Source organism: Salmo trutta, chromosome 6 (genome assembly GCF_901001165.1).
Source record: "Salmo trutta chromosome 6, fSalTru1.1, whole genome shotgun sequence".
NCBI lineage: Eukaryota > Metazoa > Chordata > Actinopteri > Salmoniformes > Salmonidae > Salmo > Salmo trutta.
Window position 1 is genome coordinate 51,701,651 of NC_042962.1, and position 17,830 is coordinate 51,719,480.

Sequence of the window (17,830 nt, forward strand, 5' to 3'; positions counted from 1 at the left end):
GTGTGTGTGTGTGTGTGTGTGTGTGTGTGTGTGTGTGTGTGTGTGTGTGTGTGTGTGTGTATGTGAGAGTACCTTTCTCTGAGACGAATATGGAGATCATTTTACTTCGTTTCTGTTTCTCAGGAACAGAGGGGAGGGACCGAGAGTTGTAGTTGCCCGACACGGAGTCCTTGGCTCCGCCTCCTTGGCTGTTCATTCTGACAGGCGGGGCGGGGGGCTTGTCTTCACACACACCGCTGTCACACATCTACACACACACACACACACCTGGAGAGGGAGAGAGACACACCGCTGTCAGAGAGAAAGAGAGACCTCTATCACGCTTTGACACACCAACACAGAGTGAGAAGGTGTGTGTTTGGCGTGTGTGTGTCCGTGTCCGTGTGTGTGTCTGCGTGTAAGAGGGAACAAAGAGTGGATGAGGAAGGTACATGTTATGTGTGGTTTCCTGCTGTGTGCGTGTGTGTGCGCGTGTGTGTGTGTGTGTGTGTGTAATGCATTGCAGAGCAGCTGGATGTTTTCGGCTCCAAATAAGGTCAAATCTCCCGTCTGACACCTTTTCACCTGCACACCACAACCTCTTCCTCTCTCAGAGAAAAATACGACAGAGTTCCCCTTCAAAAGGTATAAGGCACAGTGACATCATCACCATCAACAGGAAACAGCCTACATCTCGCTCACAGAGCTTTCATCACTTCCTGTCTCTGACCCTGCTGTGTGCGTGTGTTTCCGTCCGTTCAGGACAACTGCCTTTCGATTTCCAATGTTTTTCTCTCCCCTCCACTAAAAGGACAGTCAACATTCAACACCGTCGGAACGACACGCTAGTCTCCTTCTCCCTCTGTCTCTCTGTCTACAGCTTTGGATCCCCGATCAGACAGCATCCACACATCAACAACTACATTAGCTGTCCCCAGCCTCTCCCCCTTTCCCTCCTACTTACCCTTTCTGTCCTCTCCCCTGTGCTTTTCAGAAGAGTAGGTCAACAACAGCTTTACTTTAGCTTGTAATATCCGTCTGTGCACCTTATTACTCTCTCAGTCCCGGTCTCTCTCAGTCCCTGTCTCTCTCAGTCCCGGTCTCTCTCAGTCCCGGTCTCTCTCAGTCCCGGTCTCTCTCAGTCCCGGTCTCTCTCAGTCCCGGTCTCTCTCAGTCCCGGTCTCTCTCAGTCCCGGTCTCTCTCAGTCCCGGTCTCTCTCAGTCCCGGTCTCTCTCAGTCCCGGTCTCTCTCAGTCCCGGTCTCTCTCAGTCCCTGTCTATCTCGGTCTCCTTCTTTCTATTTCCCTCCTCTCTCTATTCCTCTCTCTATTCCTCTCTCTATTCCTCTCTCTCTCTCTCTCCAGGACATGTAATAACAGGCAGTCTCATTCCACAGCGGTCTCAGACACAGCCAGTTCTATCATGCCTAGCAGTTCTTGCTCATCTCCATGGTTACGTCCTGCTCCAGCCCTGCCCAGCCTAGCCTAGCAACGTGTCAGGCAGTGTGTGTGTGTGTGTGTGTCAGGGTAATAATGGGTGCTATCCAGGCTGGGACTCGTTCCCTAGGAATTCCATTGCTCCATGGCTTGGGTTTGGTGTCTGTGTGTTTCTGTTTGTTTGTGGGTGTGCGTGCGTGCATTTGTGTGTGTGTGTGTGTGTGAGCGTGCGTGCGTGCGTGAATTCCATAGCTCCAGGCCTAAGATTGGGTAAATCAGAGGCAGAGGCACTTCTCTTAGGGCACAGAAACAAATGAATATCACCATCAGGCCCTCTGATAGGCTGCAGGGAACTGTCACCATATTGCTTCGTCCCAGCCAATCTAATGTCTTTATATCCATATGGGGAGTGAATAAAAGCACACTTTGAACAAGTGCAGACTTCCAGGATAGGAGAGGGAATCTGAACTCACCCTCTATTTATATATTGTAGGTCTACTCTCTCCGTTACATTCTGCTCTCTCCGTTACATTCTGCTCTCTCCGTTACATTCTGCTCTCTCTGTTACATTCTGCTCTCTCCGTTACATTCTGCTCTCTCCGTTACATTCTGCTCTCTCCGTTACATTCTGCTCTCTCTGTTACATTCTGCTCTCTCTGTTACATTCTGCTCTCTCTGTTACATTCTACTCTCTCCGCTACATTCTGCTCTCTCCGCTACATTCTGCTCTCTCCGTTACATTCTGCTCTCTCCGTTACATTCTACTCTCTCCATTACATTCTACTCTCTCCGTTACATTCTGCTCTCTCCCTTACATTCTGCTCTCTCCCTTACATTCTGCTCTCTCTGTTACATTCTGCTCTCTCCGCTACATTCTGCTCTCTCTGTTACATTCTACTCTCTCCGCTACATTCTGCTCTCTCCGCTACATTCTGCTCTCTCTGTTATATTCTACTCTCTCCGCTACATTCTGCTCTCTCTGTTACATTCTGCTCTCTCCGTTACATTCTGCTCTCTCCCTTACATTCTGCTCTCTCCCTTACATTCTGCTCTCTCTGTTACATTCTGCTCTCTCCGCTACATTCTGCTCTCTCTGTTACATTCTGCTCTCTCTGTTACATTCTGCTCTCTCCGCTACATTCTGCTCTCTCCGTTACATTCTGCTCTCTCCGTTACATTCTACTCTCTCCGCTACATTCTGCTCTCTCCCTTACATTCTGCTCTCTCTGTTACATTCTGCTCTCTCTGTTACATTCTACTCTCTCTGTTACATTCTACTCTCTCTGTTACATTCTGCTCTCTCCCTTACATTCTGCTCTCTCTGTTACATTCTGCTCTCTCTGTTACATTCTACTCTCTCCGTTACATTCTGCTCTCTCTGTTACATTCTGCTCTCTCCCTTACATTCTGCTCTCTCTGTTACATTCTGCTCTCTCCGTTACATTCTGCTCTCTCTGTTACATTCTACTCTCTCCGTTACATTCTGCTCTCTCTGTTACATTCTGCTCTCTCCCTTACATTCTGCTCTCTCTGTTACATTCTGCTCTCTCCCTTACATTCTGCTCTCTCCGTTACATTCTGCTCTCTCTGTTACATTCTGCTCTCTCCGTTACATTCTGCTCTCTCTGTTACATTCTGCTCTCTCCGTTACATTCTGCTCTCTCCGTTACATTCTGCTCTCTCTGTTACATTCTGCTCTCTCCGTTACATTCTGCTCTCTCTGTTACATTTTGCTCTCTCCCTTACATTCTGCTCTCTCCCTTACATTCTGCTCTCTCTGTTACATTCTGCTCTCTCCCTTACATTCTGCGCTCTCCCTTACATTCTGCTCTCTCCCTTACATTCTGCTCTCTCTGTTACATTCTGCTCTCTCCCTTACATTCTGCTCTCTCCCTTACATTCTGCTCTCTCCCTTACATTCTGCTCTCTCTGTTACATTCTGCTCTCTCTGTTACATTCTGCTCTCTCACTTACATTCTGCTCTCTCTGTTACATTCTGCTCTCTCCCTTACATTCTGCTCTCTCTGTTACATTCCGCTCTCTCTGTTACATTCTGCTCTCTCTGTTACATTCTACTCTCTCTGTTACATTCTGCTCTCTCTGTTACATTCTACTCTCTCTGTTACATTCTGCTCTCTCCCTTACATTCTACTCTCTCTGTTACATTCTGCTCTCTCTGTTACATTCTACTCTCTCTGTTACATTCTGCTCTCTCTGTTACATTCTACTCTCTCTGTTACATTCTGCTCTCTCCCTTACATTCTACTCTCTCTGTTACATTCTGCTCTCTCTGTTACATTCTGCTCTCTCTGTTACATTCTACTCTCTCTGTTACATTCTGCTCTCTCCCTTACATTCTACTCTCTCTGTTACATTCTGCTCTCTCTGTTACATTCTACTCTCTCTGTTACATTCTGCTCTCTCTGTTACATTCTACTCTCTCTGTTACATTCTGCTCTCTCCCTTACATTCTACTCTCTCTGTTACATTCTGCTCTCTCTGTTACATTCTACTCTCTCTGTTACATTCTGCTCTCTCTGTTACATTCTACTCTCTCTGTTACATTCTGCTCTCTCCCTTACATTCTACTCTCTCTGTTACATTCTGCTCTCTCTGTTACATTCTGCTCTCTCTGTTACATTCTACTCTCTCTGTTACATTCTGCTCTCTCCCTTACATTCTACTCTCTCTGTTACATTCTTCTCTCTCACTTACATTCTGCTCTCTCCTCTTTGTTTCTAGGGGAAACCCACTTCCTCATCCTGGAACTTCTAGAGGCCCCGAGGATCACACAGCCAAACTGACGAATCAGACAGAAGCAGGAAGCAAACATAGTCGACGTTGTTTACAGGAAGTAGAGTGAAACAGCCTTTTGTGTTCAACGTCTATAAAAGGAAATAGCTGACTGCACAGGACACACACACAGACACCTCCATTCCATGATACTCAGAGTAGACAATCCATTCATCTTGTATTCATTCATTCCAGCACACATCACACCTCAGAACACATGTCAGAATTCCACTTACAATGGTAAGCTAAATGTGATGCACACAGACAGTGGTAGGCCACATGTGATGCACACAGACAGTGGTAGGCTACATGTGATGCACACAGACAGTATTAGGCTACATGTGATGCACACAGACAGTGGCAGGCTACATGTGATGCACACAGAGAGTGGCAGGCAACATGTGATGCACACAGACAGTAGTAGGCTACATGTGATGCACACAGACAGTGGTAGGCTACATGTGATGCACACAGACAGTGGCAGGCTACATGTGATGCACACAGACAGTGGTAGGCTACATGTGATGCACACAGACAGTATTAGGCTACATGTGATGCACACAGACAGTGGCAGGCTACATGTGATGCACACAGAGAGTGGCAGGCAACATGTGATGCACACAGACAGTAGTAGGCTACATGTGATGCACACAGACAGTGGTAGGCTACATGTGATGCACACAGACAGTGGTAGGCTACATGTGATGCACACAGACAGTGGTAGGCTACATGTGATGCACACAGACAGTAGTAGGCCACATGTGATGCACACAGACAGTGGTAGGCCACATGTGATGCACACAGACAGTGGTAGGCCACATGTGATGCACACAGACAGTGGTAGGCTAAATGTGATGCACACAGACAGTGGCAGGCTACATGTGATGCACACAGACAGTGGTAGGCTACATGTGATGCACACAGACAGTATTAGGCTACATGTGATGCACACAGACAGTGGCAGGCTACATGTGATGCACACAGAGAGTGGCAGGCAACATGTGATGCACACAGACAGTAGTAGGCTACATGTGATGCACACAGACAGTGGTAGGCTACATGTGATGCACACAGACAGTGGCAGGCTACATGTGATGCACACAGACAGTGGTAGGCTACATGTGATGCACACAGACAGTATTAGGCTACATGTGATGCACACAGACAGTGGCAGGCTACATGTGATGCACACAGAGAGTGGCAGGCAACATGTGATGCACACAGACAGTAGTAGGCTACATGTGATGCACACAGACAGTGGTAGGCCACATGTGATGCACACAGACAGTGGTAGGCCACATGTGATGCACACAGACAGTGGTAGGCCACATGTGATGCACACAGACAGTGGTAGGCTACATGTGATGCACACAGACAGTGGCAGGCTACATGTGATGCACACAGACAGTGGTAGGCTACATGTGATGCACACAGACAGTAGTAGGCCACATGTGATGCACACAGACAGTGGTAGGCCACATGTGATGCACACAGACAGTGGTAGGCTAAATGTGATGCACACAGACAGTGGTAGGCTACATGTGATGCACACAGACAGTGGTACTGTAAACTTCCTGAAATAATACAAATAAGAACTACAGTTGGATAACAACGTTAGATGAGTTAGTAGCTGCCAAAACCCCATCCATCCATCCATCCACTTACTGGTAATCAGTTGCCTTGGGCTTTGTACAGTATATCAACTGTAAAAACAAATGTATGTAAATGGGTGCAATATTCTACTGGGTCTTTAATTATATGTTTATAGCCAGGCTATATAATAGGTGGATGTGATATCTCCACTATAATAATATAATGTTTATAGCCAGGCTATATAATAGGTGGATGTGATATCTCCACTATAATAATATAATGTTTATATCCAGGCTATATAATAGGTGGATGTGATATCTCCACTATAATAATATAATAATATGTTTATAGCCAGGCTATATAATAGGTGGATGTGATATCTCCAATATAATAATAATATGTTTATAGCCAGGCTATATAATAGGTGGATGTGATATCTCCACTATAATAATATGTTTATATCCAGGCTATATAATAGGTGGATGTGATATCTCCACTATAATAATAATATGTTTATATCCAGGCTATATAATAGGTGGATGTGATATCTCCACTATAATAATATAATAATATGTTTGTAGACAGGCTATATAATAGGTGGATGTGATATCTCCACTATAATAATATAATAATATGTTTATAGCCAGGCTATATAATAGGTGGATGTGATATCTCCACTATAATAATATAATAATATGTTTATAGCCAGGCTATATAATAGGTGGATGTGATATCTCCACTATAATAATATAATAATATGTTTATAGCCAGGCTATATAATAGGTGGATGTGATATCTCCACTATAATAATATAATAATATGTTTATAGCCAGGCTATATAATAGGTGGATGTGATATCTTCACTATAATAATAATATGTTTATAGCCAGGCTATATAATAGGTGGATGTGATATCTCCACTATAATAATATAATAATATAATGTTTATAGTCAGGCTATATAATAGGTGGATGTGATATCTCCACTATAATAATATAATGTTTATAGCCAGGCTATATAATAGGTGGATGTGATATCTCCACTATAATAATAATATGTTTATAGTCAGGCTATATAATAGGTGGATGTGATATCTTCACTATAATAATAATATGTTTATAGCCAGGCTATATAATAGGTGGATGTGATATTTCCACTATAATAATATAATATATGTTTATATCCAGGCTATATAATAGGTGGATGTGATATCTCCACTATAATAATATAATAATATAATGTTTATAGCCAGGCTATATAATAGGTGGATGTGATATCTCCACTATAATAATAATATGTTTATAGCCAGGCTATATAATAGGTGGATGTGATATCTCCACTATAATAATATAATGTTTATAGCCAGGCTATATAATAGGTGGATGTGATATCTCCACTATAATAATAATATGTTTATAGCCAGGCTATATAATAGGTGGATGTGATATCTCCACTATAATAATAATATGTTTATAGCCAGGCTATATAATAGGTGGATGTGATATCTCCACTATAATAATATAATAATATGTTTATAGCCAGGCTATATAATAGGTGGATGTGATATCTCCACTATAATAATATAATGTTTATAGCCAGGCTATATAATAGGTGGATGTGATATCTCCACTATAATAATATAATAATATGTTTATAGCCAGGCTATATAATAGGTGGATGTGATATCTCCACTATAATAATATAATAATATGTTTATAGACAGGCTATATAATAGGTGGATGTGATATCTCCACTATAATAATATAATAATATAATGTTTATAGCCAGGCTATATAATAGGTGGATGTGATATCTCCACTATAATAATATAATGTTTATATCCAGGCTATATAATAGGTGGATGTGATATCTCCACTATAATAATATAATAATATAATGTTTATAGCCAGGCTATAATAGGTGGATGTGATATCTCCACTATAATAATAATATGTTTATAGCCAGGCTATATAATAGGTGGATGTGATATCTCCACTATAATAATATAATAATATAATGTTTATAGCCAGGCTATATAATAGGTGGATGTGATATCTCCACTATAATAATATAATGTTTATAGCCAGGCTATATAATAGGTGGATGTGATATCTCCACTATAATAATATAATAATATGTTTATAGACAGGCTATATAATAGGTGGATGTGATATCTCCACTATAATAATAATATGTTTATAGCCAGGCTATATAATAGGTGGATGTGATATCTCCACTATAATAATATAATAATATGTTTGTAGACAGGCTATATAATAGGTGGATGTGATATCTCCACTATAATAATAATATGTTTATATACAGGCTATATAATAGGTGGATGTGATATCTCCAGTATAATAATATAATAATATGTTTGTAGACAGGCTATATAATAGGTGGATGTGATATCTCCACTATAATAATATGTTTATATCCAGGCTATATAATAGGTGGATGTGATATCTCCACTATAATAATAATATGTTTATAGCCAGGCTATATAATAGGTGGATGTGATATCTCCACTATAATAATAATATGTTTATATCCAGGCTATATAATAGGTGGATGTGATATCTCCACTATAATAATATAATAATATGTTTATAGCCAGGCTATATAATAGGTGGATGTGATATCTCCACTATAATAATATAATAATATAATGTTTATAGCCAGGCTATATAATAGGTGGATGTGATATCTCCACTATAATAATATAATGTTTATAGCCAGGCTATATAATAGGTGGATGTGATATCTCCACTATAATAATATAACAATATGTTTATAGCCAGGCTATATAATAGGTGGATGTGATATCTCCACTATAATAATAATATGTTTATAGCCAGGCTATATAATAGGTGGATGTGATATCTCCACTATAATAATATAATGTTTATAGCCAGGCTATATAATAGGTGGATGTGATATCTCCACTATAATAATATAATAAAATGTTTATATCCAGGCTATATAATAGGTGGATGTGATATCTCCACTATAATAATATAATGTTTATAGCCAGGCTATATAATAGGTGGATATGATATCTCCACTATAATAATAATATGTTTGTAGACAGGCTATATAATAGGTGGATGTGATATCTCCACTATAATATTATAATAATATGTTTATAGCCAGGCTATATAAAAGGTGGATGTGATATGTCCACTATAATAATATAATGTTTATAGTCAGGCTATATAATAGGTGGATGTGATATCTCCACTATAATAATATAATGTTTATAGCCAGGCTATATAATAGGTGGATGTGATATCTCCACTATAGTAATATAATAATATAATGTTTATAGCCAGGCTATATAATAGGTGGATGTGATATCTCCACTATAATAATAATATGTTTATAGCCAGGCTATATAATAGGTGGATGTGATATCTCCACTATAATAATATAATAATATGTTTATAGACAAGCTATATAATAGGTGGATGTGATATCTCCACTATAATAATATAATAATATAATGTTTATAGCCAGGCTATATAATAGGTGGATGTGATATATCCACTATAATAATAATATGTTTATAGCCAGGCTATATAATAGGTGGATGTGATATCTCCACTATAATAATATAATAATATGTTTGTAGACAGGCTATATAATAGGTGGATGTGATATCTCCACTATAATAATATGTTTATAGCCAGGCTATATAATAGGTGGATGTGATATCTCCACTACAATAATATAATAATATAATGTTTATAGCCAGGCTATATAATAGGTGGATGTGATATCTCCACTATAATAATATAATAATATAATGTTTATAGCCAGGCTATATAATAGGTGGATGTGATATCTCCACTATAATAATATAATAATATGTTTATAGCCAGGCTATATAATAGGTGGATGTGATATCTCCACTATAATAATATAATAATATAATGTTTATAGCCAGGCTATAATAGGTGGATGTGATATCTCCACTATAATAATAATATGTTTATAGCCAGGCTATATAATAGGTGGATGTGATATCTCCACTATAATAATATAATAATATAATGTTTATAGCCAGGCTATATAATAGGTGGATGTGATATCTCCACTATAATAATATAATGTTTATAGCCAGGCTATATAATAGGTGGATGTGATATCTCCACTATAATAATATAATAATATGTTTATAGACAGGCTATATAATAGGTGGATGTGATATCTCCACTATAATAATAATATGTTTATAGCCAGGCTATATAATAGGTGGATGTGATATCTCCACTATAATAATATAATAATATGTTTGTAGACAGGCTATATAATAGGTGGATGTGATATCTCCACTATAATAATAATATGTTTATATACAGGCTATATAATAGGTGGATGTGATATCTCCAGTATAATAATAATAATATGTTTGTAGACAGGCTATATAATAGGTGGATGTGATATCTCCACTATAATAATATGTTTATATCCAGGCTATATAATAGGTGGATGTGATATCTCCACTATAATAATAATATGTTTATAGCCAGGCTATATAATAGGTGGATGTGATATCTCCACTATAATAATAATATGTTTATATCCAGGCTATATAATAGGTGGATGTGATATCTCCACTATAATAATATAATAATATGTTTATAGCCAGGCTATATAATAGGTGGATGTGATATCTCCACTATAATAATATAATAATATAATGTTTATAGCCAGGCTATATAATAGGTGGATGTGATATCTCCACTATAATAATATAATGTTTATAGCCAGGCTATATAATAGGTGGATGTGATATCTCCACTATAATAATATAACAATATGTTTATAGCCAGGCTATATAATAGGTGGATGTGATATCTCCACTATAATAATAATATGTTTATAGCCAGGCTATATAATAGGTGGATGTGATATCTCCACTATAATAATATAATGTTTATAGCCAGGCTATATAATAGGTGGATGTGATATCTCCACTATAATAATATAATAAAATGTTTATATCCAGGCTATATAATAGGTGGATGTGATATCTCCACTATAATAATATAATGTTTATAGCCAGGCTATATAATAGGTGGATGTGATATCTCCACTATAATAATATAATAATATGTTTGTAGACAGGCTATATAATAGGTGGATGTGATATCTCCACTATAATAATATGTTTATAGCCAGGCTATATAATAGGTGGATGTGATATCTCCACTACAATAATATAATAATATAATGTTTATAGCCAGGCTATATAATAGGTGGATGTGATATCTCCACTATAATAATATAATAATATAATGTTTATAGCCAGGCTATATAATAGGTGGATGTGATATCTCCACTATAATAATATAATAATATGTTTATAGCCAGGCTATATAATAGGTGGATGTGATATCTCCACTATAATAATAATATGTTTATAGTCAGGCTATGTAATAGGTGGATGTGATATCTCCACTATAATAATAATATGTTTATAGCCAGGCTATATAATAGGTGGATGTGATATCTCCACTATAATAATATAATAATATGTTTATAGCCAGGCTATATAATAGGTGGATGTGATATCTCCACTATAATAATATAATAATATGTTTATAGCCAGGCTATGTAATAGGTGGATGTGATATCTCCACTATAATAATAATATGTTTATAGCCAGGCTATATAATAGGTGGATGTGATATCTCCACTATAAGAATATAATAATATGTTTATAGCCAGGCTATATAATAGGTGGATGTGATATCTCCACTATAATAATATAATAATATGTTTATAGCCAGGCTATATAATAGGTGGATGTGATATCTCCACTATAATAATATAATAATATGTTTATAGCCAGGCTATATAATAGGTGGATGAGATATCTCCACTATAGTAATATAATAATATAATGTTTATAGCCAGGCTATATAATAGGTGGATGTGATATCTCCACTATAATAATATAATAATATAATGTTTATAGCCAGGCTATATAATAGGTGGATGTGATATCTCCACTATAATAATATAATAATATGTTTATATCCAGGCTATATAATAGGTGGATGTGATATCTCCACTATAATAATAATATGTTTATAGCCAGGCTATATAATAGGTGGATGTGATATCTCCACTATAATAATATAATGTTTATAGCCAGGCTATAAAATAGGTGGATGTGATATCTCCACTATAATAATATAATGTTTATAGCCAGGCTATATAATAGGTGGATATGATATCTCCACTATAATAATAATGTGTTTATATCCAGGCTATATAATAGGTGGATGTGATATCTCCACTATAATAATATAATAATATGTTTATAGCCAGGCTATATAATAGGTGGATGTGATATGTCCACTATAATAATATAATGTTTATAGCCAGGCTATATAATAGGTGGATATGATATCTCCACTATAATAATAATATGTTTATATCCAGGCTATATAATAGGTGGATGTGATATCTCCACTATAATAATATAATAATATGTTTATAGACAGGCTATATAATAGGTGGATGTGATATCTCCACTATAATAATAATATGTTTATATCCAGGCTATTTAATAGGTGGATGTGATATCTCCACTATAATAATATAATAATATGTTTATAGCCAGGCTATATAATAGGTGGATGTGATATCTCCACTATAATAATATAATGTTTATAGCCAGGCTATATAATAGGTGGATGTGATATCTCCACTATAATAATATGTTTATAGCCAGGCTATATAATAGGTGGATGTGATATCTCCACTATAATAATAATATGTTTATATCCAGGCTATATAACAGGTGGATGTGATATCTCCACTATAGTAATAATATGTTTATATCCAGGCTATATAACAGGTGGATGTGATATCTCCACTATAATAATATGTTTATATCCAGGCTATATAACAGGTGGATGTGATATCTCCACTATAGTAATAATATGTTTATATCCAGGCTATATAACAGGTGGATGTGATATCTCCACGATAGTAATAATATGTTTATATCCAGGCTATATAACAGGTGGATGTGATATCTCCACTATAATAATAATATGTTTATAGCCAGGCTATATAATAGGTGGATGTGATATCTCCACTATAATAATATAATAATATGTTTATATCCAGGCTATATAACAGGTGGATGTGATATCTCCACTATAATAATTATATGTTTATAGCCAGGCTATATAATAGGTGGATGTGATATCTCCACTATAGTAATAATATGTTTATAGCCAGGCTATATAATAGGTGGATGTGATATTTCCACTATAATAATATAATAATATAATGTTTATAGCCAGGCTATATAATAGGTGGATGTGATATCTCCACTATAATAATAATATGTTTATAGCCAGGCTATATAATAGGTGGATGTGATATCTCCACTATAATAATATAATATAATGTTTATAGCCAGGCTATATAATAGGTGGATGTGATATCTCCACTATAATAATATAATGTTTATAGCCAGGCTATATAATAGGTGGATGTGATATCTCCACTATAATAATAATATGTTTATAGCCAGGCTATGTAATAGGTGGATGTGATATCTCCACTATAATAATAATATGTTTATAGCCAGGCTATGTAATAGGTGGATGTGATATCTCCACTATAATAGTATAATAATATGTTTATAGCCAGGCTATATAATAGGTGGATGTGATATCTCCACTATAATAATAATATGTTTATAGCCAGGCTATATAATAGGTGGATGTGATATCTCCACTATAATAATATAATAATATAATGTTTATAGTCAGGCTATATAATAGGTGGATGTGATATCTCCACTATAATAATATGTTTATATCCAGGCTATATAATAGGTGGATGTGATATCTCCACTATAATAATATAATAATATGTTTATAGCCAGGCTATATAATAGGTGGATGTGATATCTCCACTATAATAATAATATGTTTATAGCCAGGCTATATAATAGGTGGATGTGATATCTCCACTATAATAATATAATAATATGTTTGTAGACAGGCTATATAATAGGTGGATGTGATATCTCCACTATAATAATAATATGTTTATAGCCAGGCTATATAATAGGTGGATGTGATATCTCCACTATAATAATAATATGTTTATAGCCAGGCTATTTAATAGGTGGATGTGATATCTCCACTATAATAATATAATAATATGTTTGTAGACAGGCTATATAATAGGTGGATGTGGTATCTCCACTATAATAATATAATGTTTATAGCCAGGCTATATAATAGGTGGATGTGATATCTCCACTATAGTAATAATATGTTTATATCCAGGCTATATAACAGGTGGATGTGATATCTCCACTATAATAATAATATGTTTATAGCCAGGCTATATAATAGGTGGATGTGATATCTCCACTAGAGTAATAATATGTTTATATCCAGGCTATATAACAGGTGGATGTGATATATCCACTATAATAATATAATAATATAATGTTTATAGCCAGGCTATATAATAGGTGGATGTGATATCTCCACTATAATAATAATATGTTTATAGCCAGGCTATATAATAGGTGGATGTGATATCTCCACTATAATAATAATATGTTTATAGTCAGGCTATATAACAGGTGGATGTGATATCTCCACTATAATAATATAATAATATAATGTTTATAGCCAGGCTATATAATAGGTTGGTGTGATATCTCCACTATAATAATATAATGTTTATAGCCAGGCTATATAATAGGTGGATGTGATATCTCCACTATAATAATATAATGTTTATAGCCAGGCTATATAATAGGTGGATGTGATATCTCCACTATAATAATAATATGTTTATAGTCAGGCTATATAATAGGTGGATGTGATATCTCCACTATAATAATATAATGTTTATAGCCAGGCTATATAATAGGTGGATGTGATATCTCCACTATAATAATAATATGTTTATAGCCAGGCTATATAATAGGTGGATGGGATATCTCCACTATAATAATATAATGTTTATAGCCAGGCTATATAACAGGTGGATGTGATATCTCCACTATAATAATAATATGTTTATAGCCAGGTAATATAACAGGTGGATGTGATATCTCCACTATAATAGTAATATGTTTATAGCCAGGCTATATAATAGGTGGATGTGAAATCTCCACTATAATAATATGTTTATAGCCAGGCTATATAATAGGTGGATGTGATATCTCCACTATAATAATATAATAATATGTTTATATTCAGGCTATATAATAGGTTGGTGTGATATCTCCACTATAATAATATAATAATATGTTTATATTCAGGCTATATAATAGGTTGGTGTGATATCTCCACTATAATAATATAATAATATGTTTATATTCAGGCTATATAATAGGTTGGTGTGATATCTCCACTATAATAATATAATAATATGTTTATATTCAGGCTATATAATAGGTTGGTGTGATATCTCCACTATAATAATATAATAATATGTTTATATTCAGGCTATATAATAGGTTGGTGTGATATCTCCACTATAAAAGTAGCTATGTGGATGGGAGGCTGGGTGTAATATGTCCACTAGGCCTTTAACGATAGGGTTACAACCAGGCTATGATAGATAGGTGGGTGTATGTCCACTATAAAAAATAGTTTCACAGCTAGGCCTATGAGAATGGGTGCACTATATCCACTCTAATAAAAGGTGTATAACCATGTGAAATGCAATATTATGTTACGTTCACTAGTGATTATCAGTAGCTAACCAACAGAAGTCCGATAGTACGGCTAGTTTAAGCAGATAGCTGGATAGCCTAGCCATGTTGTAATGTGCGCCTTTTACTCACCAGTAAGCTTAACTAGGAAGCAATATCTCGTCTCATGTAAAACTGCTGAAACCCCGCCCCTCCTCCTATCTTTGTCTCCGCGGTACACCGATCTGGCGCTGTGATTTACTTCAGATTTTAGCTAATAAACTGTAGTCGGTTATTCTAGTGCTGTTTTCATTTGGTTAGCTGTCCTCTTCTGGAATTGGGCCCCGAGGACCGGAGAAAAGCCAGGATGACAGGGCGGAAACGGAACGAACCACAGACCAAGCCCAGACAGTACGGTACGCTCGATTTAGTTTCCACGCCGGCGCGCCGGGTGAGCGGGTTTTTAAAACAGTGTGGTGGTGGCCTTTCTCTGTATATTGATTTTGAAAATGTTCTTTGCATTTTTCTGGCAATTTCCTACAAGAGCTTTAGAGCATCGAAATACACATATCCAATCTAAAGACTACATCTGAGTTAAACGCAGGTTTGTTATTACTATTCATTATTACTATTCATTTATATCTAAAGTGCCAACAACATTGATAAAGATAAACAGAGCAGGCCTGAGCCGAAAATAGTTGTATTCTGTAGTTTAGTAGAAAATAAAAACTTTTCAAATACTCAAAGTAGTCTAATATAGTTTATATAGAGTTTCAACTAAAAGCAACAACTGACACCCCACGAAGCATCGTTACCCATCGCGCCACAAAAGCCGCGGCTCTTGCAACGCAAGGGGAAACCCTACTTCAAGTCTCAGAGCGAGTGACGTCACTGATTGAAACGCTATTAGCGCACACCACCGCTAACTAACTAGCCATTTGACATCGGTTACATTTGCAGTGTTTCATAAAAGATCCCAGAAATGTTCCATATGCACAAAAAGCTTATTTCTCTAATATTTTTTGCACAAATTTGTTTACATCCCTGTTAGTGAGCATCTATTCTTTGCCGAGATAATCCATCCACCTGACAGGTGTGGCATATCAAGAAGCTGATTAAACAGCATGTGCAAAAAGGCCACTCTTAAATGTGCAGTTTTGTCACACAACACCACAGATGTATCAAGTTTTGAGGGAGCGTGCAATTGGCATGCTGACTGAAGGAATGTCCACCAGAGAATTGATGTCATTTAGGGAATTTTGCAGTTTGTCCAACCGGCCTCACAACCGCAGACCACGTGTAAACACCCCAGCCCAGGACCTCCACATCCGGCTACTTCACCTGCGGGATCGTCTGTGGGGGTGATGAGGAGTATTTCTGTCTGTAATAAAGAAAGCCCTTTTGTGTGGAAAAACTAATTCTGATTGGCTGGGCCTGGCTCCCCAATGGGTGGGCCTGGCTCCCAAGTGAGTGGGTCTATCCCCTCGCAGGCCCACCCATGGCTGCACCCTTGCCAAGTCATGTGAAATCCATAGATTAGGGCCTCGTTTATTTATTTCTATTGATTGATTTCCTTGTATTAACTGTAACTCAGTAAAATCTTTGAAATTGATGCATGTTGAGTTTAGATTTTTGTTCAGTATATTTTCTTTGATATTCAAATAGAGGTCTCAGAAAAATAAATAATATTTGAAAGAATTTTGAATAGGGCTACCTCTCAGAATACAAATAATATTTTAAGGTAGCCTATTTTAATATATGCAAGCAAAAACATGTTTTATTGACGGCTGCCAAATATTTGATGAAGAGATCAAAACAACAACAGTTTGAATTAGTCTAAATGTATGATCATAAATCAAATCAAATTTTATCGGTTGCATACACATATTTAGCAGATGTTATTGCGTGTGTGGCGAAATGCTTGTGTTCCTATCTCCAACAGTGCAGTAAGATCTAACAATAAACAACAAAACACACAAATCTAAAAGTAAAAGAATGGAAATAAGAAATATAGGTAAGATCAGGGATATTGCCTCTGTGTTTTGAAACAGGTCGGTATTGTGGTGAAATGGAAGAGGAAACACTATGTAACTATTGTGACCTCAAAGAAATAGAGAATGAAACTCATTTTATCCTCTATTGCCCTTTCTACCACGATATACGCTTGCTCTTATTCCAGAAAGCACACCAGATATACCCTGGCATTATGTGGCTGAGCCATGAGGAGACAGATCACCAGATATACCCTGGCATTATGTGGCTGAGCCATGAAGAGACAGACCACCAGATATACCCTGGCATTATGTGGCTGAGCCATGAGGAGACAGACCACCAGATA

The 17,830-nt window shown here is 36.5% G+C and overlaps 1 protein-coding gene across 2 annotated transcripts in view; it reads right to left on the reverse strand.

Annotated features, from left to right (window-relative positions):
• Nucleotides 1–15,882, reverse strand: part of LOC115196222 (serine/threonine-protein kinase PAK 2) — a 31,755-nt gene extending 15,873 nt beyond the window's left edge. Inside the window, exons 1-2 of one of the 2 annotated variants that reach the window (XM_029756850.1) lie at nucleotides 15,646–15,882; nucleotides 73–265 (exon numbers count right to left, since the gene is read on the reverse strand). In XM_029756850.1, coding sequence (XP_029612710.1) covers nucleotides 73–247 — 175 coding nt within the window. In that variant the 5' untranslated portion in view covers nucleotides 248–265; nucleotides 15,646–15,882. Of the gene's footprint in view, nucleotides 1–72; nucleotides 266–943; nucleotides 1,111–15,645 lie in introns of those variants that run through there. The other variant, XM_029756851.1, reaches the window with a different exon arrangement.
• Between the last annotated feature and the right edge of the window lie 1,948 nt (nucleotides 15,883–17,830).